The sequence below is a fragment of the Danio aesculapii genome, chromosome 5, assembly GCF_903798145.1.
Source record: "Danio aesculapii chromosome 5, fDanAes4.1, whole genome shotgun sequence".
NCBI lineage: Eukaryota > Metazoa > Chordata > Actinopteri > Cypriniformes > Danionidae > Danio > Danio aesculapii.
Window position 1 is genome coordinate 20,274,587 of NC_079439.1, and position 24,789 is coordinate 20,299,375.

The 24,789-nt window shown below is 39.0% G+C and overlaps 2 protein-coding genes across 7 annotated transcripts in view; both read left to right on the forward strand.

The window, feature by feature from the left end:
- Positions 1 to 17,306, forward strand: part of rusc2 (RUN and SH3 domain containing 2) — a 29,444-nt gene extending 12,138 nt beyond the window's left edge. The window contains exons 4-13 of one of the 2 annotated variants that reach the window (XM_056457499.1): positions 940 to 1,605; positions 3,593 to 3,790; positions 4,016 to 4,162; positions 7,519 to 7,595; positions 7,693 to 7,867; positions 7,950 to 8,055; positions 11,450 to 11,496; positions 11,665 to 12,736; positions 14,399 to 14,575; positions 14,829 to 17,306. In XM_056457499.1, coding sequence (XP_056313474.1) covers positions 940 to 1,605; positions 3,593 to 3,790; positions 4,016 to 4,162; positions 7,519 to 7,595; positions 7,693 to 7,867; positions 7,950 to 8,055; positions 11,450 to 11,496; positions 11,665 to 12,736; positions 14,399 to 14,575; positions 14,829 to 15,012 — 2,849 coding nt within the window. In that variant the 3' untranslated portion in view covers positions 15,013 to 17,306. The remainder of the gene's footprint in view (positions 1 to 939; positions 1,606 to 3,592; positions 3,791 to 4,015; positions 4,163 to 7,518; positions 7,596 to 7,692; positions 7,868 to 7,949; positions 8,056 to 11,449; positions 11,497 to 11,664; positions 12,737 to 14,398; positions 14,576 to 14,828) is intronic. The other variant, XM_056457500.1, reaches the window with a different exon arrangement.
- A 1,014-nt stretch (positions 17,307 to 18,320) lies between these two features.
- Positions 18,321 to 24,789, forward strand: part of acacb (acetyl-CoA carboxylase beta) — a 59,498-nt gene continuing 53,029 nt past the window's right edge. For 4 of the 5 annotated variants that reach the window (XM_056457502.1, XM_056457504.1, XM_056457505.1 and 1 more), the window contains exons 1-2: positions 19,274 to 19,373; positions 21,589 to 22,047. In XM_056457502.1, the coding sequence (XP_056313477.1) occupies positions 21,683 to 22,047 (365 nt within the window). In that variant the 5' untranslated portion in view covers positions 19,274 to 19,373; positions 21,589 to 21,682. Of the gene's footprint in view, positions 18,411 to 19,273; positions 19,374 to 21,588; positions 22,048 to 24,789 lie in introns of those variants that run through there. The other variant, XM_056457503.1, reaches the window with a different exon arrangement.

The following is a 24,789-nucleotide window of genomic DNA, read 5'->3' on the forward strand; positions in this document are numbered from 1 at the left end:
TTCTGTGTAGGAATTAATTGTCATATCAGTGTGCAGTAGGGTGAATGAAATAAGAATGGAGTATTTTTTTCATGTAAAATATTTTTTATAATAGCTAAGAAAAGTACATTAATATTCTTTAAGCTGCATGATTTGATGTTATTCACTTCTGGAAAACAAGGTGTGCAGTAGTACCACAAAAGTTTCATACTTTAATAGAAGAGAAGGGGGTTGGTTGAGAAAGAAAGGGAGGTAGGCTTAGGTAACAGAGAGGTTAGTTTGTGTTACTGCAGTGCATGTTCATTTTCTTGGTGCTATGCTGCCCCTGTTGGCTCTGGTTGAGCACTGCAGTGTAATGTGAGCTCTGACATTTGAGTACCCAGGCGTGTGTAGCAAACAGTTTGCGCAATATCCGAGTGACGTTTCACACACATTGTGTCCCTGTCAGAACAGGCAAAACACACACAGCCAGAGGTGTACACAGAGGAGCTCCATAAACAGACTGTTCTGGTCTCAATATTCTTATTGTTTTTGCATCTCTATTGGTCATTAAGGTTTTGTAGCAGCGTTTTAAGGTATGTGTGTTGGCAGAATTTTGTTTTTTGTTATATGCATGGTTTTGTTTCATTTTCATTATACTCATGTCTCATTTGCTATTGCTACTGATATGGCTCTGGGCTTTTTCCATCTGTTTTAAAATGCTGTGTCATTGCCTAGACTTTTTGGTTTAAATACACACCAGTTAATGTGTTTCATATAATAATTACATGCATTCATTGTATTATGATAATTTATGAAGCTTTAGATATTGTTCATGTCTTTATTACTGCCTTCAATACTACTCTACCACATATGCCACAGGCATTTAAAGATTTTAATGTTGTTCTCAGTATTGAGCTCTCTTATTTTTTTCTCCAACACCTCCTTGCTTGACACTCTCTATTGTCTTTCTCCCACTAGGTGGCCTGTCTAGCTCGACGGACTCCTCTTCAATTGTAATTCGCTATAGCAAAGATCAACGCCCAACCTCTTTACCTATTCAGCCCTTCACTTTTCAGCATCAGTTTGGGAAACCTCAGGCAAAGCCTATACTTCCTCTTCTGGACGGATACATAAGCCATATGCAGAGTCGAGGGGCTGCAGCACCAGAAGGGGATGAAGATGACTCGGAAGAACACCACAGGCCAGCTCACGGCACCTCCAACACACCGACAACAGTGCGGCCATCTCCACTGGGAAGCTATTCACCAATTCGGCTCCAAGGTGCATCCACCTCTTCTGGAAATTGCTCAACATGCTCTCCGACTCCGAGTGGTCCACGGCCACCACGTTCCCTCTCTTGCCCCATCTCTGCAGGTCTTCTGCCTCAGCACACCCCACCTGGAGTGGCCATACGTACAGAGACTCCTAAACTTGCTCCATTACCTCCCACACCACCTCCTGCTCCCCTGATGAAGCAAAGTCCATTGATGCCTGCGTTGCCCACTAGAAATCACTGCTTCCACCGGGGAAATTTGCCAGTGCTTCCCAGCTCTGGTCTTAGTCCTCTTGGACAGTTGGAGCCTGCACCGCAGGAAGAACCAGTAAAGGTTTTACCATCATGCATGACACAGCGACAGCCTAATGGTAGGTTTGAAGCAAAAATCTATTAATTTAGTTATAGACAATAATCTGTTGTATATTACTTGTATATATTTACAGTTGAAGTCAGAATTATTAGCCCCCCTCAATTATTAGCCCCCCTGTTTATTTTTTTCCTCAATTTCTGTTTAATGGAGAGTAGACTTTATCAACATATTTATAAACATAATAGTTTTAATAACTGATTTATTTTATCTTTGCCATGATGACAGTAATTAATATTTGACTAGATATTTTTCAAGACACTTCTATACAGCTTAAAGTGACATATAAATGCTTAACTAGGTTAATTAGGTTAACTAGGCAGGTTAGGGTAATTAGGCAGATTGTGATTGTATAACAGTGGTTTGTTCTGTAGACTATCGAAAAAATAGCTAGCTTAAAGGCTAATAATTTTGACCTAAAAATGGCTTTTAAAAAATTAAAAACTACTTTTATTCTAGCCAAAATAAAACAAAAAAGACTTTCTGCAGAAGAAAAAATATTATCAGACATACTGTGAAAATGTCGTTGCTCTGTTAAACATCATTTAGGAAATAGAAAAAAATTCAAAGGGGGGCTAATAATTCTGACTTCAACTGTATATGTTTCTTTAAAAAAACGTTTTATAAAATAAAATATTTGCTGATATATTTGTTGAAAATTTCTTGATCTTTTGATTTAAATTTACATTTATTTATTTAGCAGATACTTTTATGTAAAGCTACAAATACATCAGAGAGTAGCAGTATATAATGCTATGATAAGTCTCAAGATACTTTAGTGTAGTTTTACTTTATTTTATTTCATAATTTGGGTCAAATAGACCTAAAGAACTGTATTGATGCTGCCTTACTGAACAAAGATTTAGCTTCCTTTCTCAAGGTCTTTGCACACTGAAGTCCGAAATATTTGTTCCATATGTGAATTCATATGCGAAAAGTTTGTCACGTAACAAACCTTGAGTCTGATGCATATTAATTAATACATTATGAAAAAACACAAAACATTTCAGAGTCAGTTCAAGCAGTGTTACTTTGTTCTCCTCTCTCTTCTCCAAAATAGAAAAAGAAAGAGGAATAGGCTGCATATTGTGTTCATCCAATACTGCGTATAGAGGAAGGAGAGTTCAGCTTATTATCAAAGAGCTGCAATGGATTATTAAAATGCTAAATTTATTTTAAGAAATCAGTGGAGTTTTAATTCATTGCTTGTGATACGGCACATATTACATATGTAGACAAATCCTGAACAGAGACTGGCAGTACCAAAGACATTATAATAGATGGCGGCCATGTTGACGTGTCGAAGCAATGGAATAAAAGCATGCTTTCTATTAAAATGTCTATGGGCTGTACCTCAAATGTATGAACACACACACACACCAAACAGCAGCATGGCAGAGGTGCACCAGTTACTGAATACAGCATTGGGGTTCTTAACCGTCCCCCACATTCTATCTTTATTTTATGCACTGTGTTAGTCATAAATCTGTAGCTCAAACAACGGCATTTTGTATTTAACTTTTCGCTTGTACGGTGGCTCTGAACTGTCAAAGCGCTTCTTAAAACACTTTTTTGCATGCAAAAAGCAGAAAAAAAACTAACCCGGTTCGATTTTTTTTATTATGGACAAAAGCCTTGGAGGCAGTGTGTCAATACGATTCACACAACGGGAGGTCAAATATATTTTTTAACGTGTGAAAATTACGGTCGAAAAATTTGGATTCAGTGTGCAATCAGTGTGCTTGGCTTTTCTTTCCTTCAACTACTGATGACAACTTATCTTTTCTATCCCTCCTGTTTCCCCTTCTGCTCATTTTTTTTTATCACTTTGGCATTTTTCACAATTTCATCTTACCTTAATGACTGTTTCCTTTTTTCCATGTATATACTTGCCTCCATCCATCTTGCTGTCCTTTCACCAATACCTATTTCTTTCTCTTTATATTCCACCTGTCCTTTCCCTTCATCCCTTCCATTTCACCCCCCAGTGCACCACCTCTCCCCGCAGGCACTCAAATGGAGAGAGTACAGGCGCAAGAACCCTCTGGGTGTGGAGCGCTGTAAAGATGGCCCTCATTCTTTCTCTTGTTCTTTGGAAACCAAGAGACCTGGAACTCGTGTCATGCGACGCAATGTCTTTGATTTCCCACCAACCAATCAAGCACTCAGCTTCGGCAGGCTAAATGGTGCTGAACCAATTTCTGTCTCCCAATGGGGGTTGAGGGGGAGGAGCTGGAAAGAGGGCTGGGGTGGGATCATGTTGTTTATATTTGTAAATTATTATTAGTATGACAGTGTAGTTACAATGAATCTTATCATTTGTCTGTCATTACCAGTTTGCATTGTTTAGCACAGTAACTGTATTTGGTTTATGCTTGCTTGTAACTTACCGATGCTGTTTTTGTTTATAGGTCAGTCGTTGAGGCAGCTGCCACAGTGCTACAGCGACTTCCTGCCTGATTACTTCTCTCAGACAGAGCGCCCTCCTGAGGAGTTCTGCTTATCTCCTGATGCTCATACTGATGAATCCATCTCTATAGACCTGTTGCAGAAAAGAGGTGGGTGACTTAGTAGGACTTTATGTTCCTGACTTCTAAAAAAAAAAGTATTCGAATATTTCAAAATGGAGGTTAAGCTGAGCTGTTAAGTTTGCATGGTATCACTTTATTTTAATGGTCCCTTAACACATTATGGTCATCATAAGTTACATTGCAACAACATGCCAACTAATTCTCATTAGAGTATTAGTAGACTGTAAAGGCTGATTTATACTTATGCTGTGGCACAGCCTTCGTGTGGTCGCATAGCCCTCGCTGTGGCTGATGCCGACGCTGATGTGCACCTCTGTAAAAAATTTAACTACACGTTGCAACGACACAGCGCAAGCTTTGTGATTGGTCGGCTAGTAGCACTGACGATCATGGGCGGTGCTGAGAGCCGCGAGCCCGATGGATCGATTGTTTACAAGTGTGAAGTCGAGTGAAAGAGCTCCAGATGGAAACTTTAGTTTTATGTTTACCTTATGATTATGATGTTGTTAAACATCCGCCGGTTCCCGCCTCTGAATGAGCAAGTGGATGAGCACCACTGAGTTTTAGCTAGTGGTGGGCAAAGCGAGGCTTCATGAAACACTGAAACAGTCGAAGCAAATGTGTCAAAAAATTTCGAAACCCGTCTCTACAGTGACACCTAGTGGTCATTTTATATATATATATATATATATATATATATATATATATATATATTGCTCTGGAACAACTTCAGCAAAGAAACAGTTAAGCAAATCGAGGTATAATACCCCAAGGTTGAGCTTAAAAGTGATTTAGTGAAGCGTTGACAGTTCCTGACTAGCATGCAGAGATAATGGGTTCGAATCCATTGTGATGTAGCTATAGATTTTAGTTTTTAATTGCTCTGTTCTTGTAATGTGTTTTGTTTTATCATTGGCCTAATGTCCAAATGAACACTTTGTGTCTTGTTTTAGTCATAAAACAGTAACATTAATTCAATACATCACATAATAATTTTAGAGTATTTGTACAAGTCGGGATTCGAACCCAGGCCATTTTCAGCATGGTTTCTTTGTGCACACGCACAGTTCACTAGGCTACATGAGATATAGATTTATCCGACCCTGTCGGTCAAACGCAGATTCGCCAGGTCTCAAAATGCTACTGAAACCATCGATGCTTTGAACCGCTTTAGTCACGTGACCTGGGTGTTTTGGATCATGCGTCGGTGCAGTGTTTCGAAACACTTGCGCTTCTGGATCTCGACATTGTATCGAAACGTCAGTTTCACAACAGCCATCCCTAGTTTCAGCTACTTGTAGCGTTCAGGAAAAAAACAAAACACCGGCAAAGAAACTCGACACAGAGGACCATAAAAAACTACTGCCAGCTAGCATTTCGGAAGTGTTATTGCAGAGCAACACAAACAGCACGCAGAAGTATCAAATGCACAAGGCAGGGTCACGTCGATCACTTCATGCAGAAATATGAACCAGCTTTAAGGTTATGGTTAGGGTTGGTGTAAGTTGAAATGTACTTGGAAAGCTTCTTATTGTAAGGGAAATGTCCGTTGGTGGAGCAGTGTCAGCAGTTAATTAGTTGTCATGTTTTTGCAATGTAACTTATGGTCAACAAAATGTGCGAAAAGGGCCATTTAAATAAAGTGAAATCAAAAAATAATAAATAACACGCATTTTGAGGACAAGTGAAACTTCAGCTCTTCTTCTCTGTGTGGATGAATAATGTTCGAGCACCGGTGTCATACATATACAGGACATTTTATCAGAGCTAATGAACCAATCATTTTTAAATGCTCCTCAGTTTTTTTACAGTTAGTGATTTACTGGAGGCTTGCTGTTTTGAATGATTCTTTGTCAGTATTATTTTTTTGCTTTGAGTTACACAGTGAAACTTTAAAATACCTTATATTTTAGCTGTGCTTACACGCAACATTATTGTTCACACCACATATTTCTGAATGAGTCTTGCACTGAAAGTTGACACCACATTGGAATATATTTAATGCAATAAAGAAGAAGAAGATGAGATGCAACCAAAATGAATGGTGTTACAAACCCCTAATTTTAGTTTGATTTAATGAACAATTAAAATAAATTTATATAAACAGTATATAGTGAATGAAGTGCAAAAGACAACCAAAGCAGATATACCAAAACTGTGACTTTTATTTACAATCCCCAAAGTGAACAAAAATAAAGAAAAAGAAGGTAAGCAAAATTATATTATTTACAATATGTACAATATTGGGGACAAACACAAAGACGGGGAATGACAAGAGAGCTGCAGAAGGGAAGTGGATGGTGCTAAAGAAAAGAAATAAACAAAACCCAAACAATGTCTAACTACGCAGAAACATCTAACTAACTAAATAAATGAAAACAAAATTAATAAACACAAAAAGAAGTCTTCCGAGTATCCTAACTATCCTACTCTATCTATCTATCCAAAAAGTACAAGGGGTGGCGCTCACCCCTAACCTAATGTACTATACACAAGAGTAGTCCTACATGCTCCAAAATGTGTGTCACGTGACCTGCTTACCTGTCTGCTTCATCCAAGCTTCGTAAACAACGTAAATGAACGAAACGGATAAACGGATTGATATGAATAGCAGACGTATTACGTAAACACACAGAAACGGGCAACAACAGAATACACAGTTAGACGGGGGTTTCTTTGAACACAACACAATAACACAGCAACAGAAACAAGAGGGACAAGAGGGACTGGTGAGTGATCTGGCGCGCTCTTTTATGCCGGGTGGTATTGGCCTCTTGGACGTGACGTCAGAGTGACGTCACCGGGGAGGAAATGATTGACAGATGAATTGACCAGTGAACGGAACCTGAGAATATAAAGCAGATATAGGAAAACAGAGCGAGAGAGAGAAACACAAACAACACAAGCACATAACAATGGCAAAAGAATGAATATTGATCTTAAATGCACCTCTGACTTGCTTTTCATTTTAAACAACCCCTTGATTGACCTGTTTCCATATAATCATACATATGTAAACATTAAAACCTCTGCAAGCTCATCTTTACAGCTTGTGATGTGGTTAATATGACCTTTAAAGTTGCGGTGAGCCCTGTAACTCTTAAATGAATAATAGGAATATTGCAATGCTGTACACATCTCCCTCTCTCTCATATGAATCTGTAGTGAATGTTAAATGTGCCCTTTAGTGGAGAATATAAAAGAGATGTAGGTCTCTTGGTGCTGTTCTCAAAGGGTACTCATTTGTTTCCTCTCATCTCACAGATTGACAGGTTACATCTCCAAGACCCCTTCAGCTGCTTGAATTTTTGTGTATTTCATTTGATTAGAGAAATGAAATAATAGAATATTTTCCATCTGCTCTATGTGTCCTTTTCTGTTAGGTTTGGTGAAAGCCATCAACACTGCAGTTGATCTGATAGTTGCTCATTTTGGCACCAGTCGGGATGCGGGAGTTAAGGTAGAACATAAAATGTCAAATATTCATGTTGAAAGTCAATGTACTTGGGTTTTAGTGCCCCACTAATAAACGTTGGTCTACTTTGCCTCTCTTACAGGCCAAGTTGGGTAATAGCTCAGTTAGTCCAAATGTGGGTCACCTTATTCTGAAGTACTTGTGTCCTGCCATTCGTGAAATACTGAATGATGGACTGAAAGCATATGTACTGGACCTAATCATTGGACAACGCAAAAACCAGCCCTGGAGTGTGGTTGAAGCCTCCACACAGCTTGGTATGAAAGGTTTGATTATTATCATGATGATATGTTAACCAAATTAGGATGTTAATAAAAAAATGTATCCTTTCTGTCTTAGGTCCTTCTACGCGAGTTTTGCACAGCCTGTTTTCTAAAGTGAGCCAGTATTCTGAGCTGACTAATCACAGCATGAGACTCAATGCCTTCATCTTTGGCCTCCTAAAGTAAGCTTCTTTCATTTTCCCCCGTCTTTTCATCTAGCTGCTTTCACTTTCAGTCGTTCTAATGACATTAATCTTCACACTGCCTATGAAAGCACATTCTTGTACTTTTCATCATTTTTGTTTGTTAAAGTGTCAACATGAGTTCAAAATGAATTTCTAATTTTCTTCAATACACATTCTTTATTGTGTGATCAGATTCCTTTCATGGCTTTGTCATTTAATATAACTTTTCTATTGGAAATGCTTCACATTATTGAAGCAAAGTTGACTTAAAATGTGTCTTTTTGAGCTGTTTGATCATTTTTAAAGTTGTGTTTTATTAGAAAGCCCAAGTTTGATATATAGTAGCAGTCCTCTTAGAAACCAACGTTACATTTTCATAGAGAAATGGCTTAAATGGTCTTAATCTGGTCTTTTCTTCAGTGGTCTTAATCTTATCTTTTAGGAGTTTCTGAGATTATAAATCTGTCCATTATGCAGTATATTATATTGATATAAAGGTTACTGCCGTAGTTTAAATAAGTACACTACTTGACTTCTAGTTGATCATTTGGAAAAGTAGCAGAAGGAAGATTTTTCAGATGAATCATCTGTCAAACTGCACCCTAATCATCACAAATACTGCAGAAGACCTATTGGAACCCACATGGACCCAAGATTCTCATAGAAATCAATCAAGTTTGGTGAAGGAAAAATCATGGTTTGGGGTTACATTCAGTATGGGGTTGTGCGAGAGATCTGCAGAGTGGCAACATCAACAGCCTGGGGTATCAAGACATTTGTGCTGCCCATTACAAACCACAGACGAGGGCAAATTCTTAAGCAAGATAGCACTCCTTCTCATACTTCATCAAAGTTCCTGAAAGCAAAGAAGGTCAAGGTGCTCCAGGATTGGCCACCCCAGTCACCAGACATGAACATTATTGAGCATGTCTGTGGTAAGATGAAGGAGAAGGCTTTAAAGATGAACCCAATGAATTTTGATGAACTCTGGGAGTCCTGCAAGAACACTTTCTTGGCCATTCCAGATGACTTTATTAATAAGTTATTTGAGTCATTGCAGAGATGTATGGATGCAGTCGTCCAAGTTCATTGGAGTCATACACAATATTAATTCTTTTCCCACTGCACCAGGACTTTATATTCTATACTGGACATTATTTCTGTTAAGTGACAAGACTTTTGTCTAAGCAAATTCGGACCTTACTGTCCTAATAATTAAAAATCAAGGCATGATCATATTAAATTTTGGTAAAATAATTGTAATCTAGAGGACTTTGCCTTTCATATTCGCCACTTCTGATACCAAATGATCAACTAGAAGTCAAGTTATTATTTGTTGTTCCCAAAACTTGGATAGGCGACAAGACTTTTGTCAAATAGTGTAAGTTTGATAATGTGAAGGAAGCTGTTAAAATTTCATTAAATAGTTCATTTTTATTGGTTCCTTTTTTAATCAATTTTGACAATAAACCCATTTTTAGGCAGTGGATTTTGTAAATGCTTTACATGCAATATTGCTTTAGATTTTGACAAAATACTTTTAATACATTTGTTACTTACCTTTTTAAACAGGCTTTGCATTGAATGTCTTAAAATAGTGTCTTGGTATCTCACTAGGTTTTAGAACAGATTGATTGTATTTTTATCAGAACTCTTACAGGGCAGGCCTGGAAATACTATAAAAAATCTTGCTGTCTAAAGCGCCGCAGTGTGTTTCGAGAAGCTGTTAGAAGTCTTCAAAGGCTCCTATTTTACTTTGATGGGCCTTGACATGGTTATCTAAGCTCCTGTGCAAACTTACTCTTTTTCCACCCCCATTAAAATTACATTCAGACACACATAGCTTTGATCATTAGTTTGAATTATGCATTCTGCAGCATGCTGAACACTCTCTAACTCGGTCTATCTCAGACTGTGCTGTGGTCACTCTGCTCCTTGAGATCAATGCGGTGTACTGTAACCATATTCCAGGCTCTTTGTTGTTGCATTGGCAGTATTTCACTTTTTTAAAATAGTTTCTTTAGTAAAGGGGCTTTAACACACCCACTAGGTCTGAAATCTGAAGTACTACTGTAGTTAAAAGGTGCACTCCGTGAAAATATTTTTGGCCCACGCTTGCATTGGATAATATACTGACACAACTCTGATAAATAATAATTAATAGTACTAATGATTGCCTATGGATAAAAGGTTGACCAGGTCGTTACAATGCCTGTTGAAGGGTTAAATAATTTTGTGTTCATTTGCCCATTCAAGAGCTGGAAGATGTAAAAGAGATTCTGGGGTTTACACACTGTATGAGACATAGCTCTATTTATGGTGCTGCATACATAGAAAACAGCATGTATAAGTTATTTTGCACCATCATGGACGTAAATGGTTTAAATCAGTGGTCCCCAACCCCCGAGCCATAGACCGGTACCGTTTTTTTGACGATTTGTCCTACCTTTTCAGATTGTTCTACCTCCCATTCAAAAGTCGGTGGTATATTCTGATGATGCAATGATGCAATACCCATCAGATTTTGCAACCATTGTCAATTCTAATGTGGAAAAGTGTGATATGAAGCTGTAATATCGCCCTAACCTACCTAATCCCTAACTCCAACCTCTGAACCATTCAAATACAGTGTTGGTAGCATAATCTGATGTCTAAAATGTCAAGACACCGGTCTGTGGATCAGTTGGTACCAGGCCGCACAAGAAATCATTAATTATTTTCATCTTATCTTTCTGAAAAGATGTCTGAAAGATCTTTTATTTTGAAAAATCTTGAAAAACCTTATTTGCTCAGTTACATTTCGGTCACTTGAGGGCCAAAATTGAACCCACAAGCTAGCAAAATGAGTAAGAAACAGACGTCTTTGGAAAGTTTCTTTGCGAAGGCGAAAAGGCCCAGTGAAGGACCCACAAACTGCCAAGGAATGGATCCGCAACCCATTTGTCAACAAATCAGGTGAATCCAGTATGTCTGTGGAAGAAGATCAACTGCTGGAGATCGCAAATGACCACAGCCAATCACATATCGCATCTTTTCCACGTGCAAGTTCCAATAAAGGCGTGCTTCTACTTTTTAATTTTCTCCGTAAATAAATTTGTATCAGAGTTGCAGCAATGTTTTGTCAGCTTGTCTCCAACCACCCCTCCCTCCACCCCCAGGCCGTGGTAAAAATTTCAAGCATTGACCAGTCCGCAGTGATAAAACTATTGGGGACCACTCGTTTAAATTGCTTGAATACTCAAACTGTCCCTAGGCTATCTGACATTACTTATTGTTGTGCTCTTTTGCATTGTTATCACAAGGAGCCTGGCTCCCTTCTCTTTATCTATTATTTATGTTATAAAACAGCAGTGTATTCTTGATTTTACAAGTCTCTTTATATTTGTTTCAGCTTGCGATCTCTGGAATTCTGGTTCAATCACATTTATACACATGAAGGTAAGACCTAGTGCTCTAACAGTTGATGTTATATTGTTAAATAGGAAAAGCAATCGTAATGTAGAGGCAGGATTCCCAGGTTTCACAGTCTGTTGCCGACATATTTAAAATATTTAACATCTTTTATGTGTCCATCTGCTTTTTTTCCACTCTGGCATGGTTTCTTAGACATCATAGCAGCACACTACCACCCATGGGGTTTCCTACCGCTGTCTCAAGGAGCTTGCCAGCCCCTTTTTGAAGAGTTGATGCTCTTGCTTCAGCCGCTGTCACTGCTGCCCTTTGACCTTGACCTGCTATTTGAGCCACACCAGCTTCAGAAAGGAGAAGAACACCTGAGACGCAAAGAACAGCTGTGCTCTGCTCGCCAAAGCCTCGACCAATCAGATCGCTCCACTTTCCAGCTCATGCGAGGCTGTGGAATGTTGGAGTCACAGGGAGTGGGAATGCTGCCTCAAAGAGAAAGCTTCGTGCTGAGAGATGAGGAGTGCCGGTTTAGGACTGAGGGAGTGACATTAAAAATGAAACAAGAATGGCAGAGGAGTGTGGGAGCAGAACGTGAGTTACGGAATAAGGAGGATGGAGTTGGCAAAGAGTGCTTGCGAAAGAGTGACACAGGACAGATACAAGGTGGAGGGTGCTGTGCTGCCAGAATGAAGGGAGTTGGAGAAGACAGTGAGAAGGACAAAAAGAGAGAAAAAGATGGAGATGGATCTAAACAGAGAAACCGACAAGCTGGCTGGTGGTATCAGCTGATGCAAAGCTCACAGGTTTACATTGACAACTCTGCCGAGGGGTCGAAATTTGTGAAGTGGGAGAAGAGGAGGAAAGGAGGGGTTGAGAATCACCGGCAGAGCCATCCACCTCCTAGAGAAGGTGTTGTTGAAGGGGCCGAGGCCATTCAGCAGATGGATGAACAGGTGGAACACGGTCGGACCAGTAGTAGCAATATTAATAGCATTGGCCGTGGGGTCCTCCACCAATCAGCTTTGTCAGAACCCACAAAAGCCACAAAGGGAAAGCCATCTTGGATGGGAAGTCCACCGGAATCAGTGCTTACTGAGCTGAAGAAGAGTAAGGAGAAGCAGCCAGATCGCCAAGATCCGAATGAAGGGCTTCAGGCCCAGGCAGAAGCAGAGGAGGATGGATCGGCTCAAGTGCTCCGTTGGGGACGACTGTTTGGAGCTGGAAATTCAAGCAAGAAAGAAAATATTGAACAGAAATCAGTCAGGAAACAAAGGTATCTTTCATCCCTTTTCATTGGAGAATAATCAGTTTTTCATCGGCTAAGTCTTTTTTTAAACAAATAACAATGAATTTAACAATTTTTCTGTCAACACCAACAAGCAACAATGCTCTGAATATTATATTCACATACTGCAGATATGTCATTTTTAAATAGTAATACTAACCATATCAGGAAGAATGTGTTCTGATTGGCTGGTTGGTTTCAATGGCTGGGAAACAATGTTCTGAAAATGACTGTTGCATTAGTATTTTTCCTCTGTGTTGTTGTTATTAGTTACTTCATTCTTTTTCATTAGTAATTAGTAGTTTCATTTGTTTTTCTTGCCAAACGTTAGTTATTTTAGAATGAGTAGATTTTAAGGCTGATTTATACTTCTGCATCAAGTGCACACGTTTGCTCAAGCGCAGCCTTCGCACGGTCGCATAGCCCTCGCCGTGGATGACGCTAATGCTGATGTGCACCTCTCAATAAACTGCATGTCGCAACAACGCATAGTGCAAGCTCTGTGATTGGTCGGCTTGGTAGCTTTGACCAGTGTGTGTGGGACAGAGGATGCGTGAACCTGTTGGAGTGAGTGTTTACAAGTGTGGAGTCCCGTGAAAGGGGCTGCAGATGGAAACTTTTGTTTTGTGTTTACCTTATGATTAAAGTTGTTGCATGTCCACTTTTACATTAAGGTAGCATTTAGAAAAAACAAAACACCCATGAAGAAACTCGACACAGAGGAACATAAAAACCTACTGCCAGTTAGCGTTTTGGAAGTCTTATTGAAGAGCAACACAAACAGCCAGTGTTGCCAGATTGGGTGTGCAGAAAAAATGGCATAGGCGGTTCAAAATTTAGGCGGTTCTTAAAACGTATGCAATTTATATACAGCATATTTAACAAAGCATAACTGTGCTACTACTCCATTCAGTTAGTAGTGACCAGTGTATAGTGCAAACCACGTGGGCCCACCCGCAAGAGGAGGTGAAGTAAAGTTGTACCAAATCTGACTCCCCTTCACGTGACGCGCATCACACAGCGCCTGCAGTTGAACACACAGCGGTTTATCATAACACTTATTGATAATTTTTCCCCACAATTGACAGCAAGAACAAACATAGAAGCGCTCTAGTTTACAAGCAGCACGTAATTATGTTCAAAAGAATTTAAAACGCCAAGTGGGATGAATTTATACCCCATTTCGAAAGTAAAACATACTTAATAGGTTAAAACATACATAATAGGTAGTGTAATCTACACAGCAATAAATGCAGTGTGTGAGTGAGAGGGGGGCAGTGTTTCGATATGATCCGGTTATGTTGTGGTTCTGTGACTGCTGGTGTTGGTTATAAAAAATATGCCAGTTAAAGTAACTAGGTTAATTACGACTTAAATAAATAAAATATTAAGCTAATATTTTGGGTATATTTTTGTGTGTTTGGGCGGGTCTTGGACAGCTTTTGGGCTGGAAAAAGTAAGCTATATCTGGCAACACTGCAAACAGCACGCAGAAGTATAAATGCATGACTACGCGCAGGGCATGCGCCAAGGGTTACGAAGATCACTCGATGCAGAAGTATAATTCAGCCTTTACACATTGACTCTTTTGGGAAGGTTATTTTTATTATGAACATGTAGCTAACTTTTTCACCCACGTGTTCCTCTCAGATTGCCTTCAGGTTGGTTGAGTATCGACCATTCTGTGTTGGATCTGGTGGCTCAGTCTGTTGGAGTTCGGAAAAGAACGGAGCAACAATCTTTTACGTCTCAAAGCCAAGAATCCAAACTTGGCCCAACTGAACAAGCACAAACACAGACTCCCCCAACAAAGAGACTAGCCCCACGGTAATGTCATTACACAGTACATACGACTAGATTTAGTCTTTCAGAAGTAAACCAGTGCTTGCAAGGCGGTTCAGAAGCTAAACTCCAACAAATTGTTGGAGGTTGATTAATATTAATCTAGCGCTGCCTTGCAAATCTCTGTAATTGTGTAATGTAATTACTGTTAAATGTCAAGTGCTGCCATAGATAACTAATTGTCTCAATTTCTTTCCCTTTGCTGTCTCTATTTCCCTCTTCTTTCCATCTCTTCCAGGGAAGTGAAGGCGTTATGCCATCATATTGCCACAGAGCCAGGCCAGCTCAGTTTCAATAAAGGTGACGTTCTGCAGGTGCTCAGCAGGGCAGACTCTGATTGGCTGTTGTGTGCTCTGGGCGATAGCCAGGGGCTTGTTCCCATCATATACGTCACCCTGATTGAAGACAGTCAGGAGCGTTGAAACTCATAGGCACCATTACAAACTGCAGTGGGATGCATTGGGGAATAAAGTGAAGGGTCACAGTTTTTGGAATATAAAAGCTGCTGCACAAGAATTTGTTTTGTGCTCGCATCTGTATGTAAACACCAACACACCACTACTTACACACAAACACCACACTTTGCTGTTGTGAAAGCACCCTCTTTGTTTCAGTGAACAGCAATGAGCCAACCAGTGATTAGAAAGTGTAGATCTAGTTACCGAGTAGTGAAATCGTTTGCAACGAGCCATCAGGTTTTGCAACTTAGCTTGTAATCATAAATGTCAATAGCCTTTTAAAAAGAACTAAAAACCAAATGAAGTTGTTAGATGACACCACAGGCACATATGCCTTGTCTTTATTAAATACTGTATGATTTTATGTAATCTAGATGTTAACCAATTCAATGTGTTGCGACCAACAGTGTGTGCATGTGCTCTTTAGAGGCCGTGCGTAACCCCGGTGGTCGTTTGTGAACATCTCGTTCTGAATAGTACATCACTGAATAACTTCTGAATAGTACATTCTGAATAGTACATCACTGAATAACGGACGCCTCTGTTTTTAAGTCTACAGGACGCAAAGATTGAAAAAGATTCAATATTTGCTCAGCCTTATGGGACAAGGGAAATCTGCCAATCTAGATGCTTTTTTTCCCCCAACTTGTGCTGCTTTGACAGGTAAATAGATAAGCTAATGCTATCGCCACAATCTTGCCCCTTCATTTCATGCTTTATCCACCAATAAGGGATGAATTACAGCAGGATTGGCAGCATGTAATGCAGTGCACTACAAATGTTCTTCTTTTATTCCATACTTGATTTTAAATGTGCTATATTCCTTCCTATAACAGCCTTTGCACAATCTGCAAGAGATATAGAAAGGGAACATGTCTAATATTTGTTTGCATTCAACTTTGTTGATTTTTTTTTGGTTTAAGGAGTTATTTAGGCCTATATTTATTAAGATAGATCATTGTGTAAATGAAGGATGTATAGATGGAATTTATAGAGTTTTATGTAAGTTTTTGATTAGCGAAAACAATTTTAATGGGATTTGGTTGCAGATCCCTTCCCCTTTAATACAGTCGGTTAATGAGATTATATTCTCCAGCTAACAATATGATCATTTGTTTGAATATTATCCACAAATACGTTCATCTGCCATCTTTGCAGTAGAGGACAAAGATTTTTAGACAAGGACAGTAAATACCCTATACAATACTGTAGCAGTACCCTATTGTGCTTTAATTTATGGCCATTTGGTGTGCTAAATTGAACTCAAGGAGAGGCCTTATGGAAGGGAATGTGGATTATGTATTTTATTATAGCATTAAATTGTTATTTCAGGACTTGAGGATGATGAGCAGTTAAATGATCTCTGGCCCTCAGTATGACATGATATGCTTTGAAGTAATATAAATAACATCATATTTTGATTTGATTATTTCAAATTGATTTATTTAGTAATCAATGTATGATTGTCAAAGTATGTTTTGTTCAAACAGTTCTATGATTTTTTTAATGATTATTTTCTATTTATGAAATGCATTAGTCATTATTTTGTGTGTTTGTAATTGTAAATATGTTGCATTTTGTTCTCGAAAAGGAAAATTACATTATTGAGATGACTTTGTTATTAACAGCTTTTAACTCTTAACAGTTAATAACATACAAATGTACATTATATTGTTATGGGATGTCATGAGTAGAAATAAAAAACGCTCTCACCACAAAAAAGCCGCGCAATCTAGATTGTAGTGCTGCTGCTTTAGGTCAGTCTTGGTCACTCAAGGTTTGTCTGTCGGTCTTCCAAATTCGCTTTGCTTCTCACTGAAGTCTACCCAGTAAATATTAAGGAAAGAGAGAGAGATTGCTAGAGAAATAGCTGTCTAGTGCCTTTTTGAACCAATGTGTCTGCTAGTGGGATTCAAAAGTGTCTCCTTACAAGTGGCTGTTGCTTTTTACTTCCGTATGAGGCGGGAATAAAAGAAACAATGGCATCATAGCTTGTTTTCACTTTTCCTTGCGGATTGTTAGAGGATGAATACTAATGAAAGGGAATAAGTCCTATTTGGATGTATGATGTTTGTGCAATGTTCTCTCTCGCTCTCCCTCTCTCTCTCTGCTTTGATCAATCCGATATTTCTGGCCTGTAAATACTGTATGATACCTGTAGCTCACCTGACTCTGCTGTTCCCTGTGTGACCATGTTGTGCTCCTATAATTACCATCATGTATGGATATCAATAACAAAGTGCTCATTTGAACACTGATGCAGTGCCTCTTGTGTGTTTTTTTCTTATTCGTGCACTTAATAGAAGTGCTGTCTTAATGTGAATAATCTTTTGATGATTATGGTGCTTATTAGATGTTTTAATGGTTGAATTCCAAGATCCAGGTACCACTTGAGTCTAAAACAATGTGTACACTTACATATTACTGATGAATATGCATGATTGGTAAATCATAATTAGTTTTGATGCAAACGTAATTCCCCAGCAAGCAATTTTTGTTTTTAAAAGATGTCTAATAGATGTCTAAACATAGACGTCTTGGCTAAAACAAGGCTAAATTTGGCCTGTCAGTGAAAATCTTATAGACGTCTAAGAATAGGCCAAAACTTGACTAGTCATCAAATTGACAGAATTGAATGACTACACATATAAAGTCTGTCTAATCTGTCTATTTGACGACTAGTCTAGTTTTGGCCTATTCTTAGACGTCTATTAGATTTTCACTGACAGCCCAAGATTAGCCTTGTTTTAGCAAATGTTTAGATGTCTATTAGATGGCTATTAAGCACAAAATTGTTTGCTGGGTTAGCTGTTAAGGAGAGATTCTTACACTTAATTATGTTTCTTTGATTAAGCATGTTGTAGGATGGTGTTAAAGAGATATACAACTTGCTAGCAACCGTTAGTTGTAGTTTTTTTTTCAGTAGGACATGAAGTTTTTTGTTTTTTTTTTTCACTGAAATGGTGGTCACTAAAATGCAAACCAGCACGCTGAGAGTCATTAAACACACAGGCAAAACAAAATTAATACACGTGGCTCCTGGCGATGCATTAAGGTCTGTGCAAGAAACTAAACAAACATTCGTGAGTTCGTTCACGAGCTGTGTGGTAATGACGTAAAATTCCGACATTAAAAAATAACTAAATTAATAATATGATGGTTTTGTTATAAAATAATAATTATAATGTTTAACATTTAGTTATAGTGAAAGAAATAAAACGTGTAAGTTAACGCACCTCTAATGTGAAAGCCTTCTCAGAGGGGCATATCAACTCAGCAAGAACGTCGAGCGATCGATGACGACACACTCAGCTACATGGACGGAGGAACAGAGTCAAAACAAACTACCAAAGAAACATAAGGTAACGTTATTTAAACCCCAAACAAATGCATATATGCAGTAGTAAAGCAAGCGCTGCATTGATTTGAACACAAATGTGTTGATGTGTAGATTAGGAACGAGTGACAAAAGTTAGGACACATGGTCTAATCATGTTTGTGTTGACAAACAAGTTAACGGTACAGTAACGGTACATTTTGTGACAGCACCTTGTGGAGACTCGTTTGTATCGATAACTTTACTTTTACAGACATATTATAGACGTTTTGTTACAAGAATCCACCCAGTGTTTTTATATTTCTATTGTTCTACGTTACACATCCAAGAGACGCGAAGTCCTGGTACGAGCAATGCTATGAAAATTAGCATAATTCAGAATTGTTAACGTTATAGGCTAGTAATAAATATTAAACGTACTAGGTTGAAATTCGCCCAATAGTACGTAACTGTTTAATTAATATTCATAAGACTAAGGCTTTGTCGTAGAAGGAATATCGAGGAAACACGTCGAGCAGCTGTATCTAATGAATATTTATAAGACTAGGGCTATACTTGTTTGAGACGGTGACTTGTATTTATAGTTTATGCAAATAATGGTCTATTTTCCATTTTTTATCGAGATTTATTGGCTTACCTAATAATTGAATCAGTAGCCTATAAAACAGTTTTTGGATGCAGGTTGATAGTGTGTTTACTTCGGTTATGTCGTACTTTAGATCCCTGTGACGTTTGTATAAAGTTACACACAATACGTGTTCTGACCTTTGATGTTGTTGCTATATTCATAGGTTGTTTGTGAGAACTAACCTTCCCTCCCCCTCATTTCTTACGATCGTGGCTGAACTTTCCCCCAGTTCCCCTCACACTCAGTTAAATGGTAGCGTGGTGTCTCTCTGTCTGCCGGACAGTTGTATAGAGAACAGCATCGTGCGTGTACTATGTGCACGCATTCCACAGAATGTCTGCACGCTGACTGCTTCGAAAGGTTTGAGCTCAACTTTTCTTGAAATCCCTACTAATTGTATAAACCTTTAATGCTTTATTTATGACTTTAATTACAGTTAATTATTAATCAGGCTTTGAGTGGCAAGGTTATTATTCTGTTTACATTTTTTTCATGCGTGTTTATGCGTGTTGTTGACTGTGTATGAAATTGACATACTTTTATAGTATTTGTTTAAATTAGCTTGGAATTGTAGGTTATCAGTTTTCACTTTGTAATTAGTTATTTTATGTGCTTTTGCCATTTTTAATACTAGTATATAGCCTAGTACGTTTTAGTTTAAAAATTAATATATTTACTGCCTTTTATTTCAGTCTTAAGTTTTGGACATTTTAGTTTGTCTTTAACATTTAAACTTATTCCAGCCAAACTGAAATGAAATAAGTTTGAAAGTTTATGTGGAAATTATAAATATTTACAATGAGGTTACATTTGTTTACATTTGTTACCCATCAGAGTGAGGATTAATTTTAGTTAATGCTAGTTATAACCAGGGATGGGCAAAAACACATTGACATGTATTTAAAAAATAAAATACCAAATACCTCAGTTTTACATGTATCAAAATAAACTACAAAATACAGCAGCTGCAACAAGTATCAAAATAAATACTGTATTTTGTATTTTGAAAATACTACAAAATACTTTTACAAGGGAGCATGATATTTTTTTTTGCAATCCTTCTATCAGTAGGCCTATTGGATAAACGCCTTGACCATTAAACTGATTTAGTGAAGTAAACAATGATTGATAATATCAGCCTTTCTATGAGCAAGTTTTAGTCAGCTTCTCTGCACCTCATCACCTCTACTGTAAGAATAAAAAAAATGTTAATTATATTCATAAAACTTGTTTGTCTCTTTGATTTTAGTATAGATTTTGTACAAATTCCATAAAGATATGTCTTGAAGATTATCTCTTTACTATAAAAACCATTTAATGCAGACAATGAGTTGGATTATAGCATTATATCTCTTGATTGTGAAAATTGCCACCATCTCTTAAAATTCTTATTTTTCAAAAATTTTTTGCAGTTGAAATCTTCATTAGTCAATGTAAAATCCTAATTTCTGAAAACTGCTAAAATTTCCAGTTTCCATGAATCATTTATTTATTTTATTTATTTATTTTTTCAGTTGTACTCTGTAATGGGAAGGTTTTGACCAGTAGATGAAGAGTATTTAATATTTCTGTCTCATACTGATTAACCATGTCAAAGTTTGTAATTACAAAAAAGAGCACCTGCAGATCAGCTATTGGCATTTGAAACAGCCAATTCATTTTTTTGTCTTGTTTTCTTGTTTGATTTTGACCTGCTCCCGAATTTACCCCTGCTTTTTGTCTTTTTATGTGATGCAGAATTTCCATCCATACTCCAAGTATTGATGAACGTCTTTAATAATAATCAATTTTCTGCTTTGATCTCAAGCCTAGGCAAATAACTGAGAAATCACCAATCAAAGGCTACATTTTATGATGTCATCATGTGGACTTCTTACAAAGTATTTTACAGTATTTAAAAAAATACAAGACACTAAAGCATTTTGATACAAAATATTAACCCATTTTCATAAACCCCATAAAATACAAATTACAAAATACATGTATTTCAAATACGTATTCTAAATACAAAATAGTATCATAAATACTGCCCATCCCTTGTTATAACATTGCTAATTAAAAGCCAGAGCTGCATTTAACATTAGTTAATGCACTGTAAACTAACATGAGCAATTATATTTTTACTTTTAACAGACATGAAGAAATACTATGAAATATATTGCTTGTTGTTAACTAATGCAGTATCTGATGTAAATGAATGAAATCCTATAAAGTGTTACTATAACATTGACATTTGATTTAAATGAACAAAAGTTTTTTTTTTAATAGTTTAATATCAACACTGATGTTTTCTTTTAGGCTCTGTTAACTTCCTCAGTGTGGTTTGGAAACTTGCTATAAGAAAAATCGTGTCTCTCTGACACTTCCAAAAACTGAGTCCTTTTAACGTATAAATGTTTAGAAGTTCAGTTTAACCTACAGCATGAATGAATGATTCGCCTTATCTCAATGTCAGATGAAGAGAAGCACATGCGCGTTCTTAAATGTTTTGGTTGCATCATACTGTTGCTCAATGACGCCATCTAGTGTTGGTCACACTTTTAAAACCACTTGTGCCACATTTGTGTGATTACAGTCGAATGCTTCAAAATTTCAAGACAAGAGGACCATCATCTCATCCTTCAAGAAGACATATGTGACGCATCCTCAAGGTCCTCGGGGTGAGAGAGATGCCATCACAAACACCCATCTCAGATTGTGCATGGGAACATTCTCCACCAATGGACCCCGGATTATCAAGCACTTCTTCCGAAAACGAGGGAATTCCTACATCAGCAACTAGAGAGCCCACTGACCAATCACATATCACAGTTTCCCATACTGAGTCCCACAGGCCCAGGTTTGGTGCTGGTGCTCAGGCTAAAGAAAAACTGAAGTTTATTCTAGGTGCATCTGAGGATAATTCCTCTGATGATGAGCCTCTGGTTAAGAACCAAACCACTACACGTCAGCCCATAAACACAGAGACACTTAATGCTGAATCTACTGTGTCATCAGAAGTGCCACCAACACCAGTTCCATCGACATGTTTGAGGTGAGCATCCTTAGAGATCTTTTATTATTGTTTACTGGAGCCAGTATCACAATGATGGCTGAACAAACTCAGGGTTACCGGATTAGTTTGAGACTGCCAAAATTAAACTAGTGCAATCAGGCTTTGTTAGTACCATGACACTGATCATAAGCTTTCTCTGTTAACTCAGACTTTGATCCTGAGTTCATGAGTGTTTGATGGCATGACATCAGTGGCTAACAGCCAATCACATTACCTTCTAACATAAAGATAGTGTGATTGATTTCTCACAAGAGTACAATTGACAGATGGAGATTACAAGGTTTACAAATACAAAGAATTAAAAAAAACATTTTTAAAGCTTATTTATCTAAATGTATATTTATTCAAACAAAAAAAAACATGGTTATTAAACTAAATTAATCATGGATATAATATTGAGGTATCATCTAAAAATAATTATAATAATTTTACTATATTGTTTTACTATATTCCCTACTCATTCATTCATTTTCCTTTGGCTGAATCCCTTATTTAACAGGGGTCGCCACAGCAGAATGAACTGCCAACTATTCCACCATATGTTTTATGTGCTGGATGCCCTTCTAGCCACAACCCAGTACTGGGAAACACCCATACGCACTCGCATTTACACACACACACACACTATGGCCAATGAAAATATGTGTAAATACAGTGTAAATATACCATTGCGACACAGAATGATTTAAGGCAAGACACACCTGTTATGAAGCGGACAGGAGACAGAGGTAAGGAAACGTTAGGGTGTTTATTAAATGACAACAAGGAGCACATGAAGGATAGCCAGGAGGATCAGGAATGATGTTGGGGTCTTTTCCTCCGTGGCTGGGTAACAGGAATACACGAGGATGGACAGCACACACCAGATACAGCTGACAGAGGATGACACAGACTTGGAAGGACTGGAAGACAGGACGATTCGGGTGGACCAGGAAGACTAGGAGGAATACAAAGAGAACAGGTAAGTAAAGCGTTTGTTTTAGCTGAGGATGACTACGCTGAGTGGTCGCTCAGTTGTCCGCTTTCGTCGAGACGAGCCCGGACAATGAGCGACTGGAGTGCTGTGCTTTTATCTGGTGCTCGTGAATGTGATGCAGCTGTGTGCTCATTAGAAGTCAGGTGATGGTGATCTTCGTGCGTGGGGGTCGTGAGAGCCTGACCAATCCATGACAGTACCCCCCTCCCCAGGGCCCGCTCCTGAGGGCCGACACCTCCGACGCCGTGGTGGTCTCCCTCTGCCTCTAGGCGCTGGGAACTCAGGGTGGCTCTCATGAAACTCCACCATGAGACTAGGATCGAGAATATCAGCTCTGGGAACCCATGTCCTTTCTTCGGGGCCGTACCCTTCCCAGTCCACCAGGTACTCCAACTGGCCACCACGACGTCGGGAACGCAAGATCTCCTTCACTGCGTAGACGGCTCCTTCTTCTAGGAGCAGTGGAGGAGGGGGTTCCTCTTCGTGGTCAGGCTCTGTGGAGGGAAGAACAGGATCGTGATAGGGTTTCAGGAGTGATACGTGGAATGTAGGGTGAATACGGTAGTGAGAGGGTAATTGTAGTTTGTAGGTGACGGGGTTAACCTGTTCCACGATGGTGAAGGGACCAACAAATCGGGGACTTAACTTGCGAGAGGGCAGTCGCATGCGTATGTCCCGGGTGGATAGCCACACCTTTTGTCCGGGTGTGTATCTGGGTTCTTCAGACCTTCTCCTATCGGCGGTTACCTTGCTTCGACGGACTGCCCTCTGCAGATGTTGATGAGCCTCGTCCCAGACTCTCTCGCTCTCCCGGAACCAGTGATCCACTGCGGGGACATCAGATGGTTCGCCATCCCAGGGAAAGAGCGGTGGTTGGAAGCCCAGGACGCACTGGAATGGCGTGAGTCCGGTGGAGGGTTGCCGCAGTGAATTTTGGGCATATTCTGCCCAGCCCAATACTGGCTCCAGGAGTTCTGGTGACCACTGCAGAAGGTCCTCAGGAACCGTCCCACCTCCTGAATCTTCCTCTCTGTCTGCCCGTTGGTTTGGGGATGATATCCAGAAGAGAGGCTGACGGCCACACCTAGGAGCTTGAAGAAGGCTTTCCATAGACGTGAGATGAACTGTGGACCTCTGTCCGACACAATATCTTCTGGAATACCAAATGACCTGAAGACTTGATTAAAGATATTGTCGGCAGTTTCAAAGGCTGTGGGAAGACCTTTCAGAGGGATTAGTTTGACAAACTTTGAGAATCTATCTACTATGACTAGAATACAGGTATTACCTTCTGACGAAGGGAGGTCAGTGATAAAGTCCACTCCTAGGTGTGACCAGGGACGGTTCGGAATCGGCAAGGGATGGAGCTTTCCAGCGGGTAGATGACGTGGGCTCTTGGATTGGGCACAGTCCTTACAGCCCTGAACATATTGCCTCACATCCCTTGCCATGTTTGGCCACCAGAATCGTTGGGATACTAGCGAGAGAGTATTGTTGATCCCTGGATGTCCAGTGCCTAGCGAGGTATGTAAGGAGTGGATCAGATCTACCCGGTGTTCAGGTGGTATGAACTGCCGATGAGGAGGGCATCCCGGCGGAGCAGGGGCTTCCGGAGTGGCAACGACTGGAGGAGCGTTCCAGGTGATCGGACAAATGGAGATGTGTTCGGGAAGAATCTTCGTTGGGAGTTCTTCATGATCGTGATGCTCGTGTAAACGAGAGAGAGCGTCTGCTCTTAGATTCTT